Source organism: Penicillium coprophilum, assembly GCF_028826855.1.
Source record: "Penicillium coprophilum strain IBT 35676 chromosome Unknown utg000001l_segment0_segment0, whole genome shotgun sequence".
Taxonomy (NCBI): domain Eukaryota; kingdom Fungi; phylum Ascomycota; class Eurotiomycetes; order Eurotiales; family Aspergillaceae; genus Penicillium; species Penicillium coprophilum.
In genome coordinates, this window is record NW_026622720.1 from 384,944 (window position 1) to 409,944 (window position 25,001).

The 25,001-nt window shown below is 49.4% G+C and overlaps 8 protein-coding genes across 8 annotated transcripts; 6 read left to right on the forward strand and 2 right to left on the reverse strand.

Moving 5' to 3' along the window:
* Positions 1-92: 92 nt before the first annotated feature.
* N7500_000150 (uncharacterized protein) lies at positions 93-682 on the reverse strand (the record flags this gene model as incomplete). The annotated part of the gene is made up of 3 exons (XM_056671296.1): positions 93-122; positions 181-492; positions 560-682. The coding sequence occupies 3 exons, from the start codon at positions 680-682 to the stop codon at positions 93-95; spliced, it is 465 nt and encodes a 154-aa protein (XP_056536869.1).
* Positions 683-1,151: 469 nt separating this feature from the next.
* On the forward strand, positions 1,152-6,074 carry swr1 (putative SNF2 family helicase/ATPase (Swr1); the record flags this gene model as incomplete). Its single annotated transcript, XM_056671297.1, has 1 exon — positions 1,152-6,074. One exon carries the CDS (start codon positions 1,152-1,154, stop codon positions 6,072-6,074), a length of 4,923 nt encoding a protein of 1,640 aa, XP_056536870.1.
* Positions 6,075-8,845: 2,771 nt separating this feature from the next.
* Positions 8,846-10,032, forward strand: N7500_000152 (Clr5 domain-containing protein; the record flags this gene model as incomplete). Its single annotated transcript, XM_056671298.1, has 2 exons — positions 8,846-8,973; positions 9,054-10,032. 2 exons carry the CDS (start codon positions 8,846-8,848, stop codon positions 10,030-10,032), a joined length of 1,107 nt encoding a protein of 368 aa, XP_056536871.1.
* Positions 10,033-10,475: 443 nt separating this feature from the next.
* On the forward strand, positions 10,476-11,558 carry N7500_000153 (NADPH:quinone oxidoreductase family protein; the record flags this gene model as incomplete). Its single annotated transcript, XM_056671299.1, has 2 exons — positions 10,476-10,508; positions 10,566-11,558. 2 exons carry the CDS (start codon positions 10,476-10,478, stop codon positions 11,556-11,558), a joined length of 1,026 nt encoding a protein of 341 aa, XP_056536872.1.
* Positions 11,559-12,934: 1,376 nt separating this feature from the next.
* On the reverse strand, positions 12,935-15,718 carry N7500_000154 (uncharacterized protein; the record flags this gene model as incomplete). The annotated part of the gene is made up of 2 exons (XM_056671300.1): positions 12,935-15,580; positions 15,632-15,718. The coding sequence occupies 2 exons, from the start codon at positions 15,716-15,718 to the stop codon at positions 12,935-12,937; spliced, it is 2,733 nt and encodes a 910-aa protein (XP_056536873.1).
* A 528-nt stretch (positions 15,719-16,246) lies between these two features.
* N7500_000155 (SSH4 family protein) lies at positions 16,247-17,161 on the forward strand (the record flags this gene model as incomplete). Its single annotated transcript, XM_056671301.1, has 1 exon — positions 16,247-17,161. The coding sequence occupies one exon, from the start codon at positions 16,247-16,249 to the stop codon at positions 17,159-17,161; it is 915 nt and encodes a 304-aa protein (XP_056536874.1).
* A 3,680-nt stretch (positions 17,162-20,841) lies between these two features.
* Positions 20,842-22,633, forward strand: N7500_000156 (glycosyltransferase family 2 protein; the record flags this gene model as incomplete). The annotated part of the gene is made up of 4 exons (XM_056671302.1): positions 20,842-20,879; positions 20,932-21,801; positions 21,976-22,267; positions 22,520-22,633. 4 exons carry the CDS (start codon positions 20,842-20,844, stop codon positions 22,631-22,633), a joined length of 1,314 nt encoding a protein of 437 aa, XP_056536875.1.
* A 951-nt stretch (positions 22,634-23,584) lies between these two features.
* N7500_000157 (ATP synthase complex assembly protein ATP12) lies at positions 23,585-24,741 on the forward strand (the record flags this gene model as incomplete). Its single annotated transcript, XM_056671303.1, has 2 exons — positions 23,585-23,858; positions 23,948-24,741. 2 exons carry the CDS (start codon positions 23,585-23,587, stop codon positions 24,739-24,741), a joined length of 1,068 nt encoding a protein of 355 aa, XP_056536876.1.
* Positions 24,742-25,001: the final 260 nt, after the last annotated feature.

The window sequence follows — 25,001 nt, forward strand, 5'->3', positions numbered from 1 at the left end:
AGGACTGGCGAATCGACCACCAATCCCCAAAGACGCCGAATATAGAAAATCGTACTGGTATTTACACAAACAAAAAGAAACCAGATGTTAAATCACCACTTGTCCTCGCCAGACTTGCGAGCCTAAAGTAAATAGTTAGCCACTTGCCCTTGTGGAAGTTATATCATGTACAATACATACCGGCAAAGCATTGGGGCCTCCCAACTCCTTCTCCAGACCATCGACATAGGTCTTGGGAGCACTCGGCTTGTCAGGGTAGTTAAGGCTGACAACGCCAACCAGACCAAGGAAAGCAACAACGAAGCATCCGAGGTGGAAGAAACCCTTGCTGGGCGTGACGTGGGTATATTGCTCAGGACTGAAAACACCGAGGATTTCGTTATCCTCGTGCACAGGCTCGCCAAAGTTGCGCTTCTCTTGCGCATCCCACCAGCCACCGTGAGGGTCTCTGTGTGCCCGCTTCACTCGAGGAGGGTTGGGGTAGTTGTTGTTCTGTCTCGGGGGTTAGGTCCCGGATGCCAAGTAGGGGAGTGGCATCTGTGCCATATAGATGCTATACCTGTAGAGGATCTTCAACCGCAGCAGCACGGAGAGCTGGGATCTGGGAGAAGGAAGCGCGGGGAGCAATGGCTCGAGCGGCAACCTGGGGCAGGCGCCGGGCCAAGATCCGTTGAGACAGCATCTGGGAGGAATTGAAGGTTAGAAAGGGCTGGATAGTATTTGAAGATGTGATTGAGCTAAAGAAAAGGACTCACAATTATGCTGAGAGACAAGCAGCAAATGAGTTGTTAGAGGAAGGCAAGAGAGCCAATTGGGTAGAGGGGGTTGAATATCGATGATGAACGGATGGAGGTTTGCGGAATGCATGGCCTAAGGCAGCCAGTCACAAGACTTCAGGCATCCACGCGTCGGCGCGACAAAGGTAATCGCTCGCCCGGAAAAAAACCACTCTCCACGTATTCTCATCATCTCCGTTGTTTTTTTGTCCTCATCCACGCTACAAGGCCGATAAGCATGTTAAACTTCTTGTAGCATCTCTACTCGACATTCCCTATTTGTTGATGCCAAAATATTTTACTGCGACTGCGTCATTGTTGGGATAACTGGGGTCACCTGCCGCCAACGGCCCCTGTCGTCTGCGGCTACAAGTCATGCAAAACGGCACCCCCAACGGCCCATCACCCCAAGATGAACGCATAACACCTGTGCCCGATTCCACACCCCTCAACGAGTCTGCAATCGAAAATCCATCGAATTCTGCCCCCCACGAGCCGATTCCTTCAGAGCCAAAAGGCGTCGAAGCTGTTCATCAACCCGAAGAACCTCCATCGAAGAAAAGAAGACTCACAGATTCCTCCTCGTCGCAGCGTTCCACTCCTAGACCGCCATCGCCGCCCTGGAAGAAGGCTGGCTTTGAGGGGCCCACATCGTTCCTCTCCGAAGGCAAACGCAGGTCTTCGCGGACAAACGCCGTGCCGATCGAATTTCAACCTGGGTCGGACAAGAGACACACGCGGGGAGCTCAAAACAAGAATGTTGGCAAGTCCGCTCGTGATGGAAGCAAGCCGGCTACATCCTCGCCGTTATCGGTGACTCAGTCACGCGCCGACGTTAATGGAAAAGTTGGCGCAAAGGCCACTACCAATGGATCGCCCAGAGCGCCGTCGCGCGCGGCCAGCAAGCCGCAGCGTATCTCACAGACTCCAGCACCAAAGCCAAGTCACTCGCGCGCCAAATCTCGTAGCTCCGCTACCCTTCCTCGCCCGCCTAGTGCCAACGCGAATGGCACTAGTTCTCGCTCGCTTCGCGATCGCCCATCACTTTCGAATCTATCACAGGAGGTTAACGGGGCTTCGGAGGATGTCAATATGGATGACAAGGAACTTGAACAAGTATCAAAGAAAATTCCAAAATTGCGCATCAAAGTGAGCAAGCCAGTCCTTCCTATTCGACACCCTGGCCACATACCGCAGAAGAAACATACGTCTTTCAGGGAATGGGTATACCAAAATGATAGCTCAAATATCTTGTCAGAAGAGGAGGCTACGGTTGAGGCACGCAAACGGCGCGAAGTTATAACTGCTGCTGAGCCCGGTGGACCGCTGAGTTCGCAAGTCTGCTCAGCATATATCACAGAACAGCAGGAGGAGCCTCCCCCACAATATTCGCACCAGGATCACTTGGTTTCGCATGCGCTCTATTTCCAGAAGCTCCTCGACAAAGAACACAAACGCCATCGTCAAACAGCCAAACAGTTTGCGCAGTGGTGTGCCGACGCTTATCGGAAACGCCACAAGAACCCCGAGGATATCTTACGTGAGCAGCAGGAGGAGATGCGTGGAAAACGCAAGCAGCTATCAAAGGATCTTCAGAAGATGTTTGACCTGACCCGTGCCGATATTGATCGGGTCCGCCTAGCACGTTGGGAAGAAGAGCGGAAAATGGAAGACCAGCAGGCGCTTGATCGCGCCATTAAGAAGTCTACTATGCTTTTCGAGAAGCGTCGATCGGAGATTCTAGGCGAATTGCCCAGCGATGCTCCGGCGACGAGTGATGATGAGGATGGCGCATCAGGCCACTCGTCTGGATCAGCCGAAGAGGACGAGAGTAACATGTCAGATTCTGGATCAGGAACCGACGACGAGGCTAATGTGGACGACGATGCCTCATTGACCGCAGAAGAGCTCCGACTGAAGTACGCCAACTTACCGACTGAAGAATATACTGACCGGATGTCTGTAGCTTCGGGTAGCACGGCAATGACCAATCCCAACGAATCCCTGGATCCCGAAGCTGTTTTAGGTGATATCGATTCACAAATCACCCCCGAAGATAATCAGTTAGACGATGTCGATTCAGTGTTGATGGACGATAGTGATGCCTCCACAGATATGGATGATGATATGGGTGACAGTGACGAAGAGGAAGAAGACTCAAGTGAGGAGGAGTCGGAAGAAGACGATGAGACTGGACCTGGCTTACTAGGTTTCTTCTCAAAGAATGAAACCCCTGTACTAAAAGACGGTGAAGAGGCTCTAGCTGTCGACCACCACGAACAGAACGTCGATATCAATCCGGCATCGGAGGGTGAAGATGACAACGACTCAGAAGATCCAGATGAAGTCTCACTGGTGCCAATTGGACCAACGACCAGCGAGGGCGAATCAACAGAAAGCACGCCATTACATGTCGCCAATGCTTCTGAAGCCTCTGCTGCCACAGGACGAGAAACACCTGCCGTTGACACCCCGATGGAAGAGGAGCTCGCCGAAGCTGAGGCCGAAAAAGTAACTCGTACTGATATGGCGGACGATATTGATCACCACCAATCTATGGAAGTAGATACCGTTCATGCCAGCCGGCCAAACGGGGGTATGCCCAGTGAGCCATCTCCGGGAACCTTTACAACCAAACCATCCGAACCTGGTTCGGTCTCATCGCTCGAGCCTGCAATCGAAAAGGCATTGCAAATAAGTCACTTGCCTGCCCCAGGCCTGCAAACGCCCATTCCATCAATCCTACGTGGTACACTGCGTGAATACCAACACTACGGATTGGATTGGCTTGCGGGTCTCTACAAGAACCACATCAACGGTATTTTGGCAGACGAGATGGGTCTGGGCAAAACGATCCAAACCATTGCCCTTCTTGCCCACCTTGCCGTGGACCATGGTATCTGGGGGCCGCATTTGGTCGTCGTTCCCACCAGTGTCATGCTCAATTGGGAAATGGAATTCAAGAAATGGTGCCCGGGGTTTAAGATCATGACTTACTACGGTAACCAAGAAGAACGCAAACAGAAACGCCGAGGCTGGACAGACGACAACGCCTGGAACGTGTTGATTACATCGTACCAACTCGTTCTGCAGGACCAAATGTCTCTCAAGAGAAAGGACTGGCACTACATGATTCTTGACGAAGCACACAACATCAAGAACTTCCGCTCACAGAGGTGGCAAGCCCTGCTGACGTTCAAGTCTCGTGCAAGGCTTCTCCTAACGGGCACACCACTCCAGAACAACCTCACAGAACTGTGGTCTCTTCTGTTCTTCTTGATGCCTTCCGATGGTACTAATGGCGGCGTTGAAGGGTTTGCTGATCTAAAAGATTTTTCTGAATGGTTCCGGCGCCCCGTTGAACAAATTTTGGAGCACGGCAGAGAGACCATGGACGAGGAGGCCAAAGGCGTGATCACCAAGCTTCACACCGTTCTCCGCCCGTATCTTCTTCGTCGACTAAAGGCCGATGTTGAGAAGCAAATGCCTGGCAAGTACGAACATGTGGTCTACTGTAGGCTATCAAAGCGTCAGCGATACCTTTACGACGGCTTCATGTCGATGGCACAGACCAAGGAGACCCTCGCATCCGGAAACTTCCTCTCCATCATCCATTGTCTGATGCAACTCCGTAAAGTGTGCAACCACCCCGATCTCTTTGAGACCCGACCCATCTCCACCTCCTTTGCGATGCCGCGGTCTGTGGCTATGGACTTTAATATCAAGGAATCCCTCGTTCGACGACGACTCCTCTTCGAACACCCACTGACCAAGATCGACTTGGATTTCCTCAACCTCGCACCCGTATCACGGGAAGATATCTCACGACGGCTGGCCGACGACAGTATCAGGCTGATGGCTATTGGCCCGTTCAAGACTCTCCGTGAACGCCAGTACAACCGAACGAACTGGGAGATGGGCTTTGACGGGTCCAACATGCAGACCATCTTGGAGTCATTGGAGAACGCCTGTCGGAAGAGGCGAATGGCGGAACTAGAGCGGTGTCTTTACTTTGAATCCAAACGGCACGGCCGTCGGCCTGTATATGGTAGCAGCCTTATTGAATTCCTTCGGGCTGGGACTAAGGAACACGCACTCTCCAATGCACCGCTGCGGAAGCGCTCAATGGCCGACTGGCTGTCAAGCCGATCCTCCGTCCTCGCGTCGATGATTCTGACTGTTGAGGAGCGGGCTCTTGAGATGCATGGCTATGTTCAGAGATTCGCCTGCGTCACCCCCGCTGCCGTCGCCGCGGGCATGAACGAAGCCGCTTTAACCCCCGTCGAGACCCGGCTTTTGACCAATAATCGCCCAAACCCGCCATACGATCCTTTCCATGAAGCACGGATGCGCCTCTCTATTGCGTTCCCGGATAAGAGATTGCTTCAATACGACTGCGGCAAACTGCAGCGCCTTGACAAACTTCTACGGGACCTCAAAGCCGGCGGCCACCGAGCCTTGATCTTCACCCAGATGACGAAGATGCTCGATATCCTCGAACAGTTCCTCAATATTCATGGCCACCGCTATCTTCGACTCGACGGCACTACGAAAGTCGAGTCTCGACAGATGCTCACGGAACGATTCAATAGCGATCCCCGCATCCTCGCTTTCATCCTATCCAGTCGATCCGGTGGTCTCGGTATCAATCTCACGGGCGCCGACACAGTCATCTTCTACGATCTAGACTGGAATCCAGCCATGGACAAGCAATGCCAGGATCGCTGCCACCGTATTGGTCAAACACGCGATGTCCACATCTATCGTTTCGTATCCGAGTATACCATTGAATCCAACATCCTCCGTAAAGCCAACCAGAAGCGCATGCTCGACGATGTCATCATCCAAGAAGGCGAGTTCACTACAGACTACTTCACCAAGGTGCAAGGAATGGTTGAAAGCGACGAGCGCGACGGTCAAGACGAAGCAAGTGCCGCCATGGACCGAGTTCTCGGCAACCGTGTCGGCGGAACTCGCGTGTTTGAAGGAGCCGAGGACAAGGAGGATCTCGATGCGGCGAAGAACGCCCAGAAAGAACAGGAACATGCCGACGATGGCGACTTTGAGGAGCACAGCGCCTCCCACGGAACCCCGGCCCAGGCTGGCACGCCGGTTGTGGAAGAAGCTGTCGCTCCACAGGTGTCTGACCCCTCCGAATGGGAGCCCGGTCATATTGATGATTATCTTTTGCGCTTCATGGAGTGGAATATGAAGGATGAACCTCTGGTTTTGCCTGCGGATAAAAGCAAGAAGAAGTCCAAAAAGGGCAAGGAGCACCGTCTTAAGAGACGTCGTTAGATCAATGTCCTCATGTATACTCTCTCTGACTCTCTCCCCTTTCATATTTTTAATCTTTTTGCCACATTCTCTTCAGGCTATTAGCTTTGTAATAGTCTCTGTATAACTTGGAGATGTTTCTAATGTGTCTTTTTTTTCTTTTCTTATTGATTTTCCCCCTTTTCTATGTGTTAATCCTATATCAACAAAAGAGTCCAATAGAATCAATTAAACAGAAACATAGAAAAAACAACTCGGCTTAAATTATATTCAAATCAATAGTCTATTTCTCGGAGATTATACTCAACTAGCGTGGAGTCCGGAATCCATCCGGTCTTCATGAGCAGATCATTTTACTCCAAAAAGACTCTGGGTTGGCCATTGAAAATTGAGTTCGGTCTTTATATTAATATCGATAGTGTGAGGAAATTGTAGAGCAAATAGGATAGTCAAGTACGGAGTAGGAAAAGGGGAGGTTGTTAATAGTGTGCTGAGGGATGTCTGTATAAGGGGGCGACGACGGCGTGTATATCTCCGACTCCGTATATTGTACGGAGTAGATGTATTTAGCTACGAGGTTCAAGACAGAATAAGATCTCGGGAGGCTTTCCCCTATTCTCTTTTCTCCAAGTTCTTCAATATGATCTCCGAAAGCCAATTTCCACTTACCTCGGCACGTCGTCACCGATATCAGAACGCGTGAAGATACTCCGTAGTGGGGTTGAGCCTCAGTTCGGATACAATTCGGATGCGAATGTTTCTCATATGAGGGAAATAGTCTGTGGATATGCCGTGTATTCCCTCCCCCGTTGACATTGATCTGATTGGAGTCGGGTTCCACTGATCTTCTCTCCGAAAACGGGAAAAAGGGAATTGGACGGCCTTGGAGATATTCTAAGCTTAAGAAGTGCGTGCAGCAGATCCATGGTGATCTGGGGATTTCTCTACCCTTGATCATCCCTGTATTCCCTCGTATGATTTAAAAGCTTTAGGAAGTATTCCGGAGTAAGATCTGACCGTTCATCATTGGACCGGGGAAAGGACAAGAGGAAAAAAAGAAAAAGAAAAAAAAGAGAGAATAGAATGAAATGCCATGCTTTCACAGGGCCGAGAACACAGGGAAAGTATTTGGAATGACAGTTGTTTCTTTGTGACGGGCGGCTGTAGATACTGTCAAAGAAGTGGTCACCCTGTCAGATTGGAGGCGCGCGGATGAAAATGCCGATACCCTATCCCTGTATTGGATCTGGCCTCCCTGCCGTTTTAGGAAATCCGAGTGTCGGATATATGAGACAAAGAGAGTAAGTGGGTTCTCATATCGAGGAAGACGAATCATCATTCCCCAGGATTGTCATTCTCCATGGATGAGATATGATCGGTTAAAAGTCAAGATATCTAGACCCAACAGCCGAAGCCGGACATCTGCCGTTCGACAGATGTGACATATGCAGGCCGAAGAAAAGTGATTGGCAGAAGCTCGTGGACACTTTTCATGCATGCAGTGTCGGGCCCGTGCATTTTTCTGATCCAAATTGAACCGATGTCTTACTGTTGTACTCCGTATTCCTCTTGATTAACAGGTAATGGTATGGGAAATCCTGTTCAAAGGGGGAATTCAGGAAGTCGTGGAGCCCGATAAAATCCACTATTGAGGACCCGGGCAGATCGTCGCCGATCAATTTACTAGATCGATTGGCGTTCGCACGAACTGGTTCTCCATGGGCTTTCTACCATTGGTGTAAGTCGAGAAGGGGGCTTTACGCTAGTTCTGACACCATGTGCCCTAGCTGATTCACCGTAAAAAAAAAGGAAAAAAAGGAAAAGAAAAGGCATCGGTGCCTTGGGGAAGTTTGAGACCGCTCTTCCCCAGGAGTTTGCGGCCCGAATAGTGTTTCGATCTGAGCCCATGTGATGAGCAATTTGGAGAGGATGTCCAAGGTTCCATGGAAAAGTTCACTTTGCTTTTGAGGATGTCCAGTCCAAAGCCGCCAAAGCCGTCAACCCCGTCAACCCCGTCAACCCCGTCAGAACTGTCGGATCTCGTCCCCTGAAGGACCCCGAGGTGGCGATGATCGGCGACCATGAGCTCCAAGACGCCATCCGCAGGTTGAGGGCTTATCTGGTTTGGAGTATGACCGTATTGGGATAAAACTGGGGACACTAGCCGGGCCCCAATGCACAGTAAATCACTCCTGGGGAACTATAGGCCGTGTGTCTCCCGTATAACCGTTGTATTGGATGTCCCTCAATTCTCGGACTTGATCGTGTCCCAAGGGCATGTCCGAACAGGCCTGGAGATCTCGATAGGTCGGATGTTCGAAAGAAAAAAAAAGAAAAGGTGATAGATGATCAATCGAGTACTATCTTTGTTCAAACGCGCCAAGCACTCAACTGGGGATAGTAAGACCTCAGCAGATGAGCTGTTCCGCTTGGATGAGGTGATCCACCTGAATGACATCGCCTGATCGTCGCCAATGAAGTTTTGCCGAACCTCGTTCATGATCGCCGTGTGCTGAACGCCACGGACGCTAAGACCCAATCCCTGAGAGATTGTTTCCATAGACAATGGAGATCTGGAGTGGGAAGTGGGAAGGGAAGTGGGTGAAGTTGGGCCCTCACCACGCTTATTACCACTTGGATTATATCTCTCTCTCTTTCTCTCTCTCGATTATCGAGATTTTATTTCCACGCTATTTACTTTGATATATAATAGTCTCGCCCGTTTCCTGTCTCTTTTTTTGGTTGATCTTGATCTTCCCATTTCCACTTCTCAATTGGACTGTGCGTTGATAATGAAGACCTCCATCTCGTCCGATGTATGGGAGAAGAAGAAGGCGGTGATCTCCAAACTGTATATGGAAGAAGAATGGCCCTTGAAGCAGGTCATTAAGCAGATCCGTACCGATGATTTCAATCCTAGGTGAGTACTTTCCCGTCGCCACCAGCTCGATGCCATCTCGATACCGGACTCTCTCCTGGACTATCAACTAATACCGCCAGTGAAACCCAACTCCGAAGCAGATTGAAGAAATGGCGAGTGACCAAGCCATCCCGTCAGACTCGAAAGAAGAGTCTGGCTGAAGCTTCGGGAGAAGAGCCAGATTCCGACAAGGATGTGAAGCGCAAAGCATCGACCATCCAAAGACCACTACCATCATTACCAGCAAGAGAGGCGCCAACAGTCCGCCATGAATGGCCCATGACCCAATCCATCTATGGACAATCGTCCACCCTCCAACATTCCGTCCCAGACCAGGATCGGAAATGGAGTTCTCCTATGGTCCAACAACTCACCCCAAGCCCTTCCGGCGAGCACGTCCTCGTCCCAGACCGGACAACCGTCTCCTACCCAGATCTCAGTCCAACAACAACATCCTTCGACCACGTCCACACCTCCCCAGTCGGTGAGGGTCTTATGCTGAACACAACCTCAGCCCTGACCCCATCCTACCCAGCCTACCCACTTTCCCCAGAGTCGTGCCTCCCAAGCCCAGGCACAACAACGACCCCCGGTGGCATTGGCTGGCCACCCCGAGCCGTTTCAGTAGACTACGGGCTTAACCCATCTCAGTGGTACTCGCTGCCCTTTGAAGCCATCACTCCCCCATCATCCGTCCCCCAGTCAACAACTGGTCCCATGGCACCTTCAATGGACCGCTACATCCCCCAGCCTCAGTTTTACCTTCCCCAGTACCATCACTACCACAGCGAGGCACCAGAGTATCCGCATGACTATGATGCCAAGAACTGGAAGCGGGCAATGTCGTTACAATATGATATGGCCGGTCATCTAGCTGCCCGACCCGATCACGATAATAAGCATCTGACTCCACATACACAGCCTCATGGCCAGACGCATATTATGGCGTCACCGTCTCATAATCAGTCTGGTGGGCCTCATTCCGTGATGTGTGCTCCGATCATGCCTTATATGGGCCATGATCATCATATGCAGAAGCCTCCAGGAATTGGATACTAGGGGCTCACTTGCACTGGCGCTCTTTCTGTTCGATGCCTGTGATACCTTGATACGTGTGCATTATGGGCTGATTCTCTGCTGTACCATACCCAGTGATATTTATTTTGATTTTGAGGAGTTTGGAAAAGGAAGTTGTGTACATTGATACCTATTGATTGAGCTTGACAAGTCTATTATATATATACGACTTATATACGACTTATATACCATTTATATACCATTTACAACATCCATCAAATGTACTCCGTACAATCTGTACAAAGATCTATCAATGCCAAGATCTGTCACCCGAAAAGGAACCTCGGCATCTTGCGGGGAAACCTCCCCCAGTCCTTCCAGAGCTCTTTTTATTTGGACATCCCCGGACCACTTCGATCGCTTCTTCATTCACTCCAAAAGTTTCCAAATCTCTCACCTCAATTCCAATCTACATTCCCACCAAAATGCGTGCCGTCCAAGTCAGCGAATATGTCAAAGTAACTCCAACCCAACCCGAATTCTCAACCCCAACCCCAGGCTTACCACTCTTACAGGGCCCTCTAGACCTCAAAGTAACCACAGTCCCAACGCCAACCCCAAGTGCAGACAAATACCTAATCAAAATCCACTCTGCCGGCACAAACTTCTTCGACATCCTCCAAATCCAAGGGAAATACCAACATCAACCACCGCTCCCTTGGATTGGCGGCGCCGAATTCGCGGGAACCATCATCTCCGTCCCGACTTCCCCAAACAACCGCTACAAACTCGGCGACCGCGTCTTCGGCGCCACACAAGGCGCCTACGCGACACATGTCCTAGCTGCGGAGCAAACCCTCCTTCCCGTACCGGAAGGGTGGAGCTTTGAAGATGCGGCGGGACTATTCGTCACGGCGCCGACCTCGTATGGCGGTCTTGTGCAGCGCGCTGGCGTGAAGGCCGGGGACTGGGTCCTTGTTCATGCCGCGGCGGGCGGTGTCGGACTTGCTGCTGTGCAGGTTGCTAAGGCTTTGGGGGCGACTGTTATTGCTACGGCGGGAACCGAGAGGAAGAGGGAGATTGCTAAAGTTTTCGGGGCTGATTATGTGGTGGATTATACAGATAAGGCGTGGCCGGAGGTTGTCAAGGGGATCTGTAAGAAGAACCGGCAGGGCAATGGGGCTGCCGGAGTGGATATCGTTTATGACCCTGTTGGAATGATCGAGGCGAGTTTGAAGTGTGTGGCGTGGAATGCGCGATTGTTGGTGATTGGGTTCGCCGCGGGGAAGATTGAGAAGGTGGCGCTGAATCGGGTGTTGTTGAAGAATGTGAGTATTGTTGGTTTGCATTGGGGCCAGTATGCCAAGTTTGAGACGGAGACGGTTGGTGAGGTTTGGCAAGGGATCTTTGACCTTGTTAAGCAGGGGAAGTTCAAGGGCACGGCGTTCAAGGACGAGAGCTTTGTTGGGTTGGAGAGTGTGCCCAAGGCTTTGCAGGCATTGGGGGGAAGAGAGACTTGGGGGAAGGTTGTTGTGAATATTGTGGGTGATGCGAAGAGCAAGCTGTAGTGAAAGATACGTGAAGCAATAGATTCGATTCAATATTAAACTGATGGATGTAGATGCGCAAGGAGTCATGCTCTCGTAGACAAAAGTAAAATCCCAGAAGGAATCGACTCGAGCAAGTATAACATGAACTATGAAGGCCCTTTTGTTCTGGCAACTTTGGTATTTCAAAAGTGAGCGTGAACACCCGAAGGTGCCCAGCTCGCAATCCAGCTCCAGTCAGTCACGGCCACAAGACGTAGCGCTGTGGTGACTGTTCTCTAGAAAGAGAGCCCTTGATTATGTCCTTGTGGACTGGGACAGCTGGATTGATGAGTTGCGGACAGGATCTGTCTAGTGATCTATATATCTGCGGTTTTATTAGCGTAGTAGTATTGAAAGACATAATTGGAATAGCATTAAATTCCGAATGGTTTCAGTGTCCAGAGGTGCTCATAGGAATGTCCAGAGGAGGTTGGTGAAAAAAAAAAAAAAAGGAGAATAAAGGAAGGTGACTCAGCAACATACCGCCCAGTTTCTGCCACTCTGAGGACACTATACAAATGGCTTTTTATACATATCTGGGCTAGACAGTCAGCTCTTGTTGTTAAATATGAAAAGCGCAGGGTGACCTTAAGTTGGCACGAGAGTGTGACGAAGAAGCATGACAACACGAAGATCGAAATATATCATTAGCACGACACCCGAGAAGAGGGACATGGTTAAGGTCGAGAAACATAGACTCTTTTTCACGGTGTCTTTTGTTCTCTTTAAAGATATCAGATATCAAACTAGGGAGATTGCAGAGGTGCAGTGGGCTGTCTGTATTGATACGGGACATGGGTTGATGGCAGAAAAGGACTCCCCTTCCTCTTTCTCTCCTTTCTCTCCATAGCCCCCATGAGATGTAGGCAGAGGATTGTGTCTGTTCTATGCACTACAAGGATAATAACAATACTCAAGTTGTTGAGGTCTTCGTAGGCCCACACTCATATGAACCCTTTCTCGTGGAAGCCTTTTTTTTTTGCCAAAGGCACGGCTGAGCTTTGGAGACTTCTTTGACATGACGAGTGCCACGGAATACATGGGGAGATGTTTCATCACACTCCTCTCTTGTTGAGTCACCTAGATAGCCACTGAATACATTTACAGTCAAAGATGCGCATCTTCACATTCAGGTTTCAATCTACGTGCATTTGATTCAGTTAATCTGTGGGAGACGGTCTGTTAGATAGCCCAAAGATGGTGACCATCAAGGACGTAGATGTAGATGCATATGTAGAAATCCCAAACATGAAAAATGGAACTGAACAAAAGGAAGCAGAAAATCATAACCTCATGGTAATCGTTCATGGGGATCGTTCATATCAATCGTTCATATCGTAGTGAAGTCGTTGCAATCAATGGTGGCGCTCACGCATCTCAACAACAGTAGTCCAACCCTCACAACAAGAGCGGCTCATGTTATGTCCACACCAGCAGCAGGTCACCTTCCGAGGCAGAAGAGGCGCAGGTCGTAGATCGGGCTGGGGAGCTGGGAATTGGCCGAATGGCAATGATCGCGATCCGGTCAGCTTGCGGGTACTGCTATTGGGTTGTTTCTTGGAGAGAGATCTGCCCAGCTTGGGATCTGAGCCTAGACGCTCGGGGCAGGCGAGACGGGCATAGACTTCGGAGGGTGGGTCGTGCCAGTACTTGCAGCGGCAGCAGATCACAAAGATCTTAGCGACGGTTTGTGGGTTGCGGGCTGTTTTCTCTTTTTGGGATTTTCTTTTGAGGATGCTCATGGGGCCTGGTCGCGTTTGGAGGCTGCCGGTTTGGCTACCTGGTTGGGTATCCAGTTGACTGCTGGGTTGGATGCTGGGGTGAATTTCGGGCTGAGTGCCAGGCTGGGAGCCGTACTGTATGCCGCGATAAGTGTCGCGACGAGCAGCAGGCTGCAGGATAGGCTGCAAGGCCGACTGGCTGCTGGACTGGACGCTGGGCTGGATGCTAGGTTGAATGCCTGGCTGGGTGCTGGGTCGAACTCCAGATTGCAGACTAGGCTGAATGCTGGGTTGAATGAGTGGACTGACGGGAGCCTCCTGTACGACCGGGAATTCGACAGCAGAGATCGAAGGACTGGTATCCACGCGAGTCAGCGAATTGCGTTTGAATCCAGGGGACTCAGGGGTATCTTCATCGGCAGTGTCATAATTTGAATGACCGTCGTGGGAGGAGGCGTGCGAAGAAGTACGGCTATGTCCTGGTATGAGCCCTCCGGGTCCTCCAACGGCAATGATATTCCCTGGGAGTTCAGTGGAAGTGCAAGAAGCTCGGCGGGGAGATCTCGCAGGAATAGCGTAAGTGCCATCCGACAGGTCCTTGGATGTTCGGCTGTTTCTCTCGCCGGGTGAAACACTTCCTGTATGGAATGGGGATCGGACAGCTACCTGGAAAGGACATGGCGGGATGTCTCCGAGCGTCTCGGTTGATGTAGTTGGCATTCTCCGATTCTCTTGGCTCCGTCTTTCGCTCTTCACTGGAACCTGTGGGAGTTCGACCGACTGTGGAGATTCTTGGAAGTTTTCCTTGAAACGACTGGCAGTTCGTTTTGGGGTGTGCGACGACGCAATCGGCAATTTGCTTCTCTCTCGACCCTCGGGAAGAGTTTGAGTGGGGGAGTGGGGGAGCTGGGGTGAGCTTGCATGGTCAAGGTTCTGTGCTGTCGGTGATTCGGGAATACTGGAGTCATTCTGGGTCGATTCATCTGTGTGTGCAGGGTTCAGCGCGAGGGGAGACGATTTGTATGCTCGTGGGAAGGGATCCACTCGATTCTTCCTGGCAAGATTCGCCGCGGAGTTTGTTTGTGCTGGGTTGGGTGGTAGATAAGACCTGGCACTGGATGGACTTGGCGCATTTTCTGAAGCTTCTGGAGTTTCCGGGGGTGTCATTTCCTGTAACTGACGTGTCGTGGTGACTTGAGTAGGGGAACTGGGATAACCGGGTGGATGGAAACTGGGCTGGCTCACGCTCTGCGGCATTGGCATGCTAGTAGCCCTGACAGAATGACCATGATGAGCCACACGATCAAGAGGATTTTCTGTGGCGGGCACACTCTTTCTGTCATGCTTCAGAGCTGCGGAAAACAGCTCCCTATCTAGATCGTCCGAGGATGCCAGTGTCTCGCGGTTCCGAGCAGCGTTTCCAATGGATCGACTACCTTTCGGAATCTGCTCCGACACTGACCGATTGGACTGGATGTCTTTTGCTTTCCAGGCTTCCCACATCCTCCAGTTCTCCCGAAGATCATCAGACTTTGCGGAGGCGTGCAATGAGCGGCCCTGCTGGGTCGCGTTGGGCATTTTATTCGAAGCGGAGAGATTTAGTGCGGTACCATGCTTGGACTGTAGCTCTCGAGTGATGGCCGTTCCAAACCTTTCCGGTAGAGCTAGCGGCAGAGAGGGCGGGTTCGTATCCGTCCTAAGCTGGCTAAACTCGGCAGACGGAAAGTCCACATCGCTCGAATTTGAATTGCGGCGTGATCGCCGGAATATCGAGGAAAACCCACTTGACGATTTCGGACGCTCTGCATTCGCACTGGAGCTTCTGCTTGAGCTGCTCACCGGTTGTTTCTTGGTCAGACGGCGAGCGGATCGTTCATAGATTCCGAGGTCGGCCTTGGATTGGGCATCCTCAAGTGCTAGCAACCGTTTCTCGAGTTCTTTTCTCTCGGCTTCCAAGCGCCGTGTGACGCGCTTTTCTTTCTTGGATTTGTCCCACGTTGGAGATTTGCAGATAATGTCTCCATCTCCATTGGGGTGGCTAGGCACGGGCGTCCTTTGTTGGATTGGAGTATCATCCTCTATAGAGGCCCCGTTTGCGATTGGTAGACTCGATCCAGGTGTACCGGAGGAGGGTAAACGAGAGTGAGAGGAGTAAGAGCGCGAGCTGGGGCCGGTCTCATCGTGGGAGTGTTGCGCATAGGAATTACCGTCGGCTGCTTCCTGTGCGAGAGCTTCACGGGCAAGAAATGGAACTGGGGGAATAAAGTCGGAATGTCTTTTCTTCACGGGGTCAAATGAAGTTCCTTTCTATAATATTCTTAGTCAACTTACATCCATAGATTTGCTAAAGACGCGGTGGATGTGGTCTGAGATGGATGATCGACGGGCCCTGCGGGGCTGATCGACGGGAAAGGCCATTGGGATTTTTGGGACTTATTGAACGAATGACATTGAAAGTTCACAGATGTAGAGGGAGAGATTGAAGGAATCGTGATACGTGAGTCGTTAGGTTAGAAAAGGAAAAAAACGAGAGACAAAGGCCAAAGGCCAACACGAAAACAAAAAAACACAAGAGAGAAGAGAAAGAAAAAGAAAAAGGTGAAGCAGTCGAGAAAGAAATTCCGAAGGTGCGAAGGTGCTAAGAGATGGTGAGGCGCTGGTATTGGCTGTCATCTGAAACAACTCAACTTTTTTTAAGAGTCTCGATCTTTTTATAGATACTATATAAGATCTTTATATCTGATATCTTTGACATATCAACTTATATGCTATAGATTCTCTATATCTCTTAGCAACTGAATTTAGTTCAATTCTAAACTCGAATGAATCATGAAACTTGTCATCTCCCGATACTCTCGCCCCTCGCTTGGCAAATCTCACCTTTGAACATCGCCTCTAAATTATTCAAAATTATTCAAAACTGGAACTGGGATAGAAAAAAAAAACATGTCCGACTTACCGCCAAGTTACGAGGCATCACAATCCTCACAGAATGCTTCAGTTAATCCACCCCCATATCACAACTGGCAAGAAGCAGTCCCAGACACCGCCACATTTCCACCACCCCCCATTGCCGGCTACCTAATCTCAGGGACAGGGAACGCCTCCGAAGATGACGCGCAGCGCGCCCACGATTTCTGTGACTCGGTTCCACTCTGGCTCCCAACTCAGCCCTCACCCGCAGTTTACAATGACGTGCAGGTCCATGACTTTCGACCTGTACAGCCAACTGAGCTGCATGGGCAGGTCTCGGCTGTTGCACGTGGCCACTGGCGTGGACACAGCGTCGACGGGAATGGGGATTGTGTCGTTCTGACCCAGCTGCCCATGTACTTCCCTGCTGCAGACTCGCCCTTTGTCCGGGAGCAAAAGAAGACGATCTACTTCGAGGTCAAATTGTTGGCGCTGAGAGCCGGACCGACCCCGCAGGACTGTAGTGGGGTTTCGATTGGGTTTGCGGCACAACCGTATCCGTCCTGGAGATCGCCTGGCTGGGAGAGGGGTGGGTTGGGAGTGTTTTCGGACGATGGGTGTCGATTTGTGAATGATTCGTTTGGGGGTCGGGATTTTACGACGGCGTTCAAGGTGGGTGAGACGGTTGGATTGGGGATGGAATTTGAGCTGCCAGAGAATATCTGCAGTGGGGAAAAGCAGAGTACGAAATGCAAGGTGCATATCTTCTTCACGCGGAATGGACGTCGATCTGGGGGGTGGGATCTACATGAGGAGGTCGATGCGGATTCTGGGGGTGTTGAGGGCCTGGAAGGGGACTATGACCTCTATGGGGCGATTGGGCTGTTCGGTGGCGTCGATTTCGAGTCTTGTTTTGAGCCTGCAGGCTGGCTATGGAAGCCGGAGTGAAACGTGTGATACGTTTTGATCTGCCAAGTAAGGAGGGCCACAAGTCATAGGGCTGACCTTTTATTTTCTTTTGTTTTTTTTATTTTTTTATTTTTCTTCTGCTTCTTTTCTTTTGGCTTTCTTGCTTTATGGATGCAGAGCTGCATAGTTTGTATAGCTTACAGCTCTGTAGCTATACATGGCTATAGCGTTTGATGTGCTCATTTAGGTATAATAAGTCAAGGCACAATCTCAATGAGCTCGATAGCTTTACTCTGAGCAGAAACAGTAGAATCAGAAAAATATCACCGCTAAGAAATAGACAGCTAACATCTTCATGTCCAACTCATTTGCACAGCCTATTTTCAACGGCCAACGCCGAGGCTATATGTACCCTGTATGGCGTAAATGAGATTCTGCATACGGAGTATGTATTCTGGAAAGGGAATTATATTTTTCATTTTATGATATTCCACAATATTCCTAGTAGCTGCATCGCATTAGTGGCCGGGGGGATGCACGAGGTGCATTTCCGTTGCGACGACGGTCTTTGCGACGTCTGATGAGCAGGTGCATCTCTGCCGCTTTTCCGTATGGTCCCCGGGCTATCCTAGCTGCATGAACGGCAGGAAATCGTTTTATTTGACGTCAGGATATGCCGAGCGCATTGCGTTCTTTGTCCTTTTGCATATTGATGTCGATTTGGGCGTTTCGATACGAGAGCGGAATGGGGTTCGGGGATTTCTTGTGCTCAGACCCGAGTTTGATATCTACACTTAGCACGGAAACAATGATCACCATGTACCGTGAATGGATCAGTACCGGTAGTACCAATGAGGCTGATGGAAATGGACAAGATATCACGGAGTCGACTCGGTACTTCCCAAAGGAACAGAATGCGCACTGACAGCAATATGGAGATAAGCCTACGCTCGGTGCTCTCATGTTCGTAAGCGACTCTGCGTCTATTCATCTTGTATGTGCATCTTTCAATGACCAGTCCAGGTCGAGAAGCCCGATGGAAGAGCCGCAGTGAAAGGGTTTTGGATGAATCCTAAAGTATTCAAGAAACCTAAGTCGTAAAGAGATCAAGATATCAAGATACCTAGGTATAACAGATGGATTAGGAAAGGGAGACGCCAAGGCATAAAATACCTCGGAGACGTACAGTACGTACAATACGCACAATACGTAAGTCAGAGAACCGACGTGGGAAATGAGAGCATCCCGGTCAAACATCCACATACTCCGGAGTAGAGAGCTGGAAATGGCACGGATGCTTTTTGGTTTATTTCTTTTTTCCCAGGCCAATCATATTCTATCCTATTCGGAAATTATCTTCAATCTACCTTTGTTTTTTTTTTTGTACGGAGGATAGGTAGTAATGCTAGGTTTGCCGAGGTTTTTTCCTTGCTACAATGGGTTTGTATTCGAAAAGATCCACTGGGGACCAAATCCTCTCAACCTCTGAATAATGACAAGAATCGATAGTCAATTTAAAGCTGAAAGAGGCATCTCGGCTGTACTAATCTCCTAAAAATGGGGGGGGAATGTCTCTGATCGACTGCATGTCATCGCCCCTTTTTCCCGTGACAAGAGGATCCCGTTTGGCCCCCATTTGATATCCCGGAGTGACCTCGGGTCTATGCGTAAAAAGAAATCCACCAGACCCTCTCTTCCTGCCTTTTCACCACTCATAACTTTATAAGCGAAATAGGAATCCGGCCATTCCCGGTGGAGAGCGGGTTCGAATACTGGGAGTCCGTGCAGCCGAGATACGCGTCTGTTTCACTCAAGACGTGATCTGGGCGCGGCCGGACACCGTGGCTATTTTGTACTTTGCAAAGTCCCTTTCGGCTCGGCCGGAGAAAGAGACACCAAAAAGAACGGTGCTAAAGATACAAGGTACAGAAATATAGGTGCATATGCAGCGAACCCAGATGGAACTGTTGCAGATAAGAAATACACAAAAAGAGAAACCCCATAAATTGCCACTTGTAGAACCCTGAGAGCGAAGAGGTCTTAGCCATTTCTCCCAAAAGTACCCGATTGCGAGTTTGGACGATCACCGAGAGATATCCATATTGGGCCTTTTGCAGATGCATGCTCTCCGTGCCCCCATTCCGTTCCCGGTGCACTTTTTTTTTCTTCTTTAGACGCCAAAGCGACACTGGCGCGAAGTCAGCGGTTGTCTATTGGAAGGTGGTGGACCAATCATACTCCTTTCAGATTGAGAGTCGGCTTATATATAGGACTCTCCGTGTACTCCGTACGGAGTACCTCTGGAGTATATCGAGAGAATAGTCTAGATATCAGATATCATGCACGGTCCAATTTCATGGTATTCTTGTACGGGGTCCGGGGATATTTACCTTCACGCCACCGAGGCAGCTGGTTGCCCTTCATTTAAACGCATCAGGCGATCTGTCTTTGTCTTGCTCTGCTACTCCCATTTGCTATATCAATCCAATACCCCACCTTGAACGAGGAAACTACACTTGACCGATCGCCACTAGGATTATCCGTTTCAATTTTACATCTTCTGCAGGACTTCAATACGGAGTACTAACCTGCTCATCATTCCGTTCTCCGAAATCCGAAAGAGTCCCTCCCCCCCAAAAATCCCAAAAATCCGTACTTTTGAATATTGGAATCCCGAATTGATTCCGTTTTGCTGCGGACCACCATTAGTGCCAAAATTGTTCCACAAATCATCGTTTTATCAAAACTATAGAAGATGGGACATAATCAGGAAATCTAAAGAGATAGTGTAGTCCAGAACGGTCGCTTATAAAAGTTGAAGGCCCAGGGCAAATCGTTGAAATGCTTGCCTTTTTGCCGACAGAAAGATAAAGAGAAATGTTTCATGGTACCTGGAAACAAAGTCCCTTTGGTAGGGTTGCATTGCTTGGAAGGACCTGACTATCAGGTATCTCTATATGCATCTAACCTAACTAGTTGCCTGCTTATGATCTTTTATACATATATATTTTCTGATAAAATCACTAAACGAGTTAGTCTTGAAAAGCACAGCAATACAAAACAAGAAAGGTACAGATATTCCCCACACCCGAATATGCTGAAATACAGTGAAAATGCCGAATCACCGAATCGCTATTTAGGTATTGAGCGACATAGCTATATCACTACCGCGCCTTGCTATACAACATCTCGCTCAATGTCGAAGATAACTGAATAGAAGCTTACCAAAGTGACAAAGAGATGAAAATTGCATGGGCCGCCAGTACCTCGAGACTCTAGATCCAGGGTCTCTGACGCACGAGGCAAAAACTACTGCAGCACACTCAAAACGATGAGCTTTTTAGTTTTTGATTTATTGGTTTTTTCTTTTTCATTTAAATTATTTTTGACTGATTTTTATTTTATATCTATGTATTATTACTATTATTATTATAATTTTTTTTTTAGTTCATCGCATGTGCTGCCCTTCTTACTTTATAATCGCTGCTTCCCTTCAATTCAAGTACTTATCTCTTTTTTTTCCCTTTTCCTCTTCTCTACTAAAGGAAGCATTGTCTCCTTTGACATTCGTTTTGATTTTGCTTAGGCAATTGACCGAACTTGAATAGGAGTTGCTTATACCTCCCATCTAAAAGAGAAGATCGCCCCCCCTTCTCCCACCCCCCCCTCCAAAAAAAAAAAGAGTTAGGGTTACGTGGGGACAGTCCGAGTTTCACACCATGGCATTCCCGTTTCTGCGAGCATTCGTCACACTCTTGTGAGTAGAGAACCTAGGAACCCAATCCAAACCCAGCTAACGAAGGAACAAGTCTCTATCGTTATACCCGACTCGTGTTTAACTTGTTCTCCTTTTGGACATTTAAACCAATCCCACCACCGGAAAATCCCAAATTGACCTCCCAAGATGTGACAGTGATCATTCCATCGTTGGAGGGGTGTGGCGCCGAGCTGGTGGAGACCATACGGACCATTCTTGAAAATCAACCTTTTGAATTGCTCCTGGTGACAATTGAGGCCAATCGTATGAAGGCGGAGCAGATGCTGCAAGCCATGCCGGCATCGGAATCTCGAATCCGATTGTTCACAGTTGAGCATCCCAACAAGCGTCGTCAGATGACCCAAGCCATTCCCGAGGTCCGAACTGCTATTACCCTTCTCGCCGATGACGATGTGAGCTGGCCTCGTACTCTCCTCCCTTGGATCCTAGCCCCCTTTGAAAAAGAAGAGAAATACGGTGGGGTGGTGACCTGTCAGCGATTGCGCCGGGCCATTGCGCCGAGCCTCTCACAGCGAGTCTGGGGTTTCTTGGGTGCGTTGTACCTGGAACGACGCAACTTCGACTGCGGCGCGACGACCCATGTGGACGGTGGACTTCCCTGCATGTCGGGACGGACGGTTGCGTATCGGACGCAAATTCTGCAGAATGAGGCCTTCACCTATGCTTTCACCAATGAGGAGTGGTGGTGGGGCAAGTATCAACTCAACGCCGACGATGATAACTTTATCACCCGTTGGATGGTCTCGCACGGATGGGAAACTTATATGCAGTACCACCCAGAGGCAGAGGTGCTGACTACTCTCGAGGACAACCCTCGTTTCTTGAAGCAATGCGCCCGTTGGTCAAGAAGTAATTGGCGGAGCAATCTGACTTCGATGTTTCACGAGAAGCACATTTGGCAGTGAGTGTAACTTTTCTTTTGTGTTTTTTCTGCTTCTGATCTGGTCCGATTGGGACATACCTTGACTTGCCCTGCCTTTTTGATTGCTATGATCGGGTCAAAAAAGAGTTGGTTAGGCATAAGATGGTGTGACCGGAGACAAAGAGAGTGCATCACTAACATATTCTCCTATAGTCGTCAACCTTGGAGTGCTTATGCCGTTCACCTGACCACTTTGTCGCCGCCTGCCTTTTTAGGTGACATTTTACTTGTCTGGCTGTGCCACAAGGCAACTGGATCATGGGGAGAAGCATACCATGATCAATCCATGACGATGCTTTATATCTGGATCTTCACGAGCAAGTGGATTAAGCTATTGGGCCATTATCTTCGCTATCCAGTCGATGTGTTGTTACTACCCATCTCCATCCTCTTCGGTTATTTCCACGGTGCAATCAAGATGTACGCCGTAATGACATTGAACGTGGTGAGTGATAATTCTCTGGTCAAAATTCTTGTTTCTGTGTTATGTACCAAAGCGCAATTCCCTCCTATGATAGCTCAGCATCATAACGCTTGGGTCACTGTCTCCTGCAGCTCTGCTTACCCCTCGATTGTTTGAGATCGCGCAGCTATCTACTGGGACTTTTTTTTTTTGTTTTTTTTTTTTTTTTTTTTCGAATCTCGCATTGGCCATAGACCCTGGACTGACTTTGAGCTTTTTTTTTTCTTTTTACAGACAACATGGGGTAGCCGCGATGGCGCCGATGATTACGACGCTGAACGTATGAAGAAGCGGACGGATGCTGATCGGATGAAGCAACCGTATTACCCGCAATATCTCATCAAATGAGGTCTTTCACCAAATTTATCTCCTGTTCTCTTTTTTCTCGGATATCTACCATCGGGGATCATACTGAACAGGGGAGAGCTTCTGGCCCACTAAGTTGGTCCTTTATATTCATGACGAAACGCCGTGACGACACCCATATGCTCTGCTTTGATTTTAGATCTGTCCCCTTTTTTCCCCACCCTTTTACCCTGGCGGTTCTGCCCATCTCGCCAAGTTGTCCTTGAGAGTGATAGGAGCAACAGCCCTTCCTCTCCATCAAACCCTACAACTTTACTTCTGCCCAATGCTTTCCTTTTCTCTGCACATTGCCTGGTTATCACAAAATGGTAGGGTCTCGATCCATTGAGGCCTTTTTACCCTTTCTCTTCTTGTAAATTACAAAAGCATGGGCGGATGTCGTTTTGCAATTGTTCCGCGATTGTTCTGCGCTTGACTCTTCGCGTCTCAGTTTACTTTTCAGCTTTGATTCCCCTGGATTTTCCGTGAGAGCCATTTGTCCTTCTTAGATGCAAGGTGGTAGTTTGAACTTTTACTTGAGCTCTCGCTTTGTGCTTTCTCAAATTGCAGATTAACACTAATTGACTGGAATATACACACAATTTGTCCCATACAACATATAAAGAATAGATCCTTGAAGCCTCGGAGCAATAGATTTGGTCATAATTTCGTATTCTGATGCCATGCAGATGACTCGGTCTAGAACCAGTAAAAGGCCTGGATGTAGTAAGAAAATAGCGTCAAAGCTCATTGACATGTGCAATTTATGTGAGACAATGTACTGTAGATTGTACATGTAGATCGTGTTTGGGGTTGTGGCGCGTGTGGCGAGCCAAGACTTCGGGAAATGTTCGAGTTCCAACCTCGAACTGGAGGATTCAGGAACCAACTGTCCTCCATCAACTCCTTCGTTCTCTACTATAACCCATTGCTAGGGATCTGTTCCTCCAGGAAATGGTCGCTTTTTCTCGCGCTGCGCTATCGTCGCAGCTATCCGCCGTAGCCCGTCCTGTCTCGCTATGCCGGTGCATCCACTCGTCTCCCTTCAGATCAGCCGTTGCACACCCAGTCACTGCCCATGGTCCTCCTCCTCAGGCCCCAGAGTTGAAAGAGACCTCAAAATCGAATGATGGGGAGCTCCCATCTTCCGAGGGAGCTTCACGATACAATCTCACCAATGCGCTAAAGAAGCGGTTTTGGAAGGATGTCCATGTGCAGGGAAAGTCAGGTATGAACGCAACAGATACTGGCTGTCTTTCTCATCAACCATCACATCTTGTAATACCCGCCAGCTAATGCAGCAAATTCTTCATCCAGATGAATATCAAGTCCTGCTTGACAAGCGACCCGTCAGAACGCCGGCGAAAGAAGTCCTTACGATTCCCTCCACAAAGCCTCATCTCGCCCATGCTGTTGCGCTGGAGTGGGATGTGATGCCATCCGCCCAAAGTGCGCTCAAAAGTCACCTTATCCCCATGACCTCCCTCGCCGCCCGCGCCGCCGATATTGCCCGCGAAGATGCCGAGGGCAAAACCACCACCAGACAACAGATTATCACAACCGCCATGCGTTACCTAGACACTGATACCCTACTCTGCTGGGAGCCTGAGCGACAAATGCACGTGTTAGAACGGACGACGGCCGACGGAAAGCCTATCGAGAGTCTCCGCCAGATTCAAACGAGGATCGCGGGAAATATCATGAGCTTTTTGTCTACCAAGGTCTGGCCTGGCCTTGAAATCATTCCCATTCTCGACACCAATAGCATTCTACCTCTCTCCCAACCGAAGGGTACGAAAGACAGTATCCGCACCTGGGTTTCGGAATTATCTGCGTATGACTTGGCCGGCCTTGAGAGGGCAATCCTTGCTTCCAAGAGTCTTCTCATTGCGGTCCGTCTGGTGGTGGAATGGAGTGAGAACTTCCGCCACGTTCAGCGACCCGAGACCAAGAAGTTCGGTATCGAGGAGGCGGCTGAGGCATCGAGTCTGGAGGTGACCTGGCAGACTGACATGTGGGGCGAGGTTGAGGATACTCACGATGTTGGCAAGGAAGACTTGAAGCGACAATTGGGCAGTGTTGTGATTTTGGTGAGTGGAGAGACTCGATAAGTTCCGAGTGTGTAAAATGGATATACTGTATGATAGATATAAATGATATAGATGGCCTGTATGGCCTTTGTATAAATGCCTGTACATCCATATCGAGATCAACATCATCATTGCCAAGGCGGAGATCAGCATCATTTGCCCCCCAAACAAGGGCCCGAGGGTTCCCCTCCCCCCGAATTTCTCATCTCAAGTACTTTCAACCTTTGCGCAGTCATTTGTATCGGGGATATCCGGTTTATAAGGATGTCTGAGAAACCTGA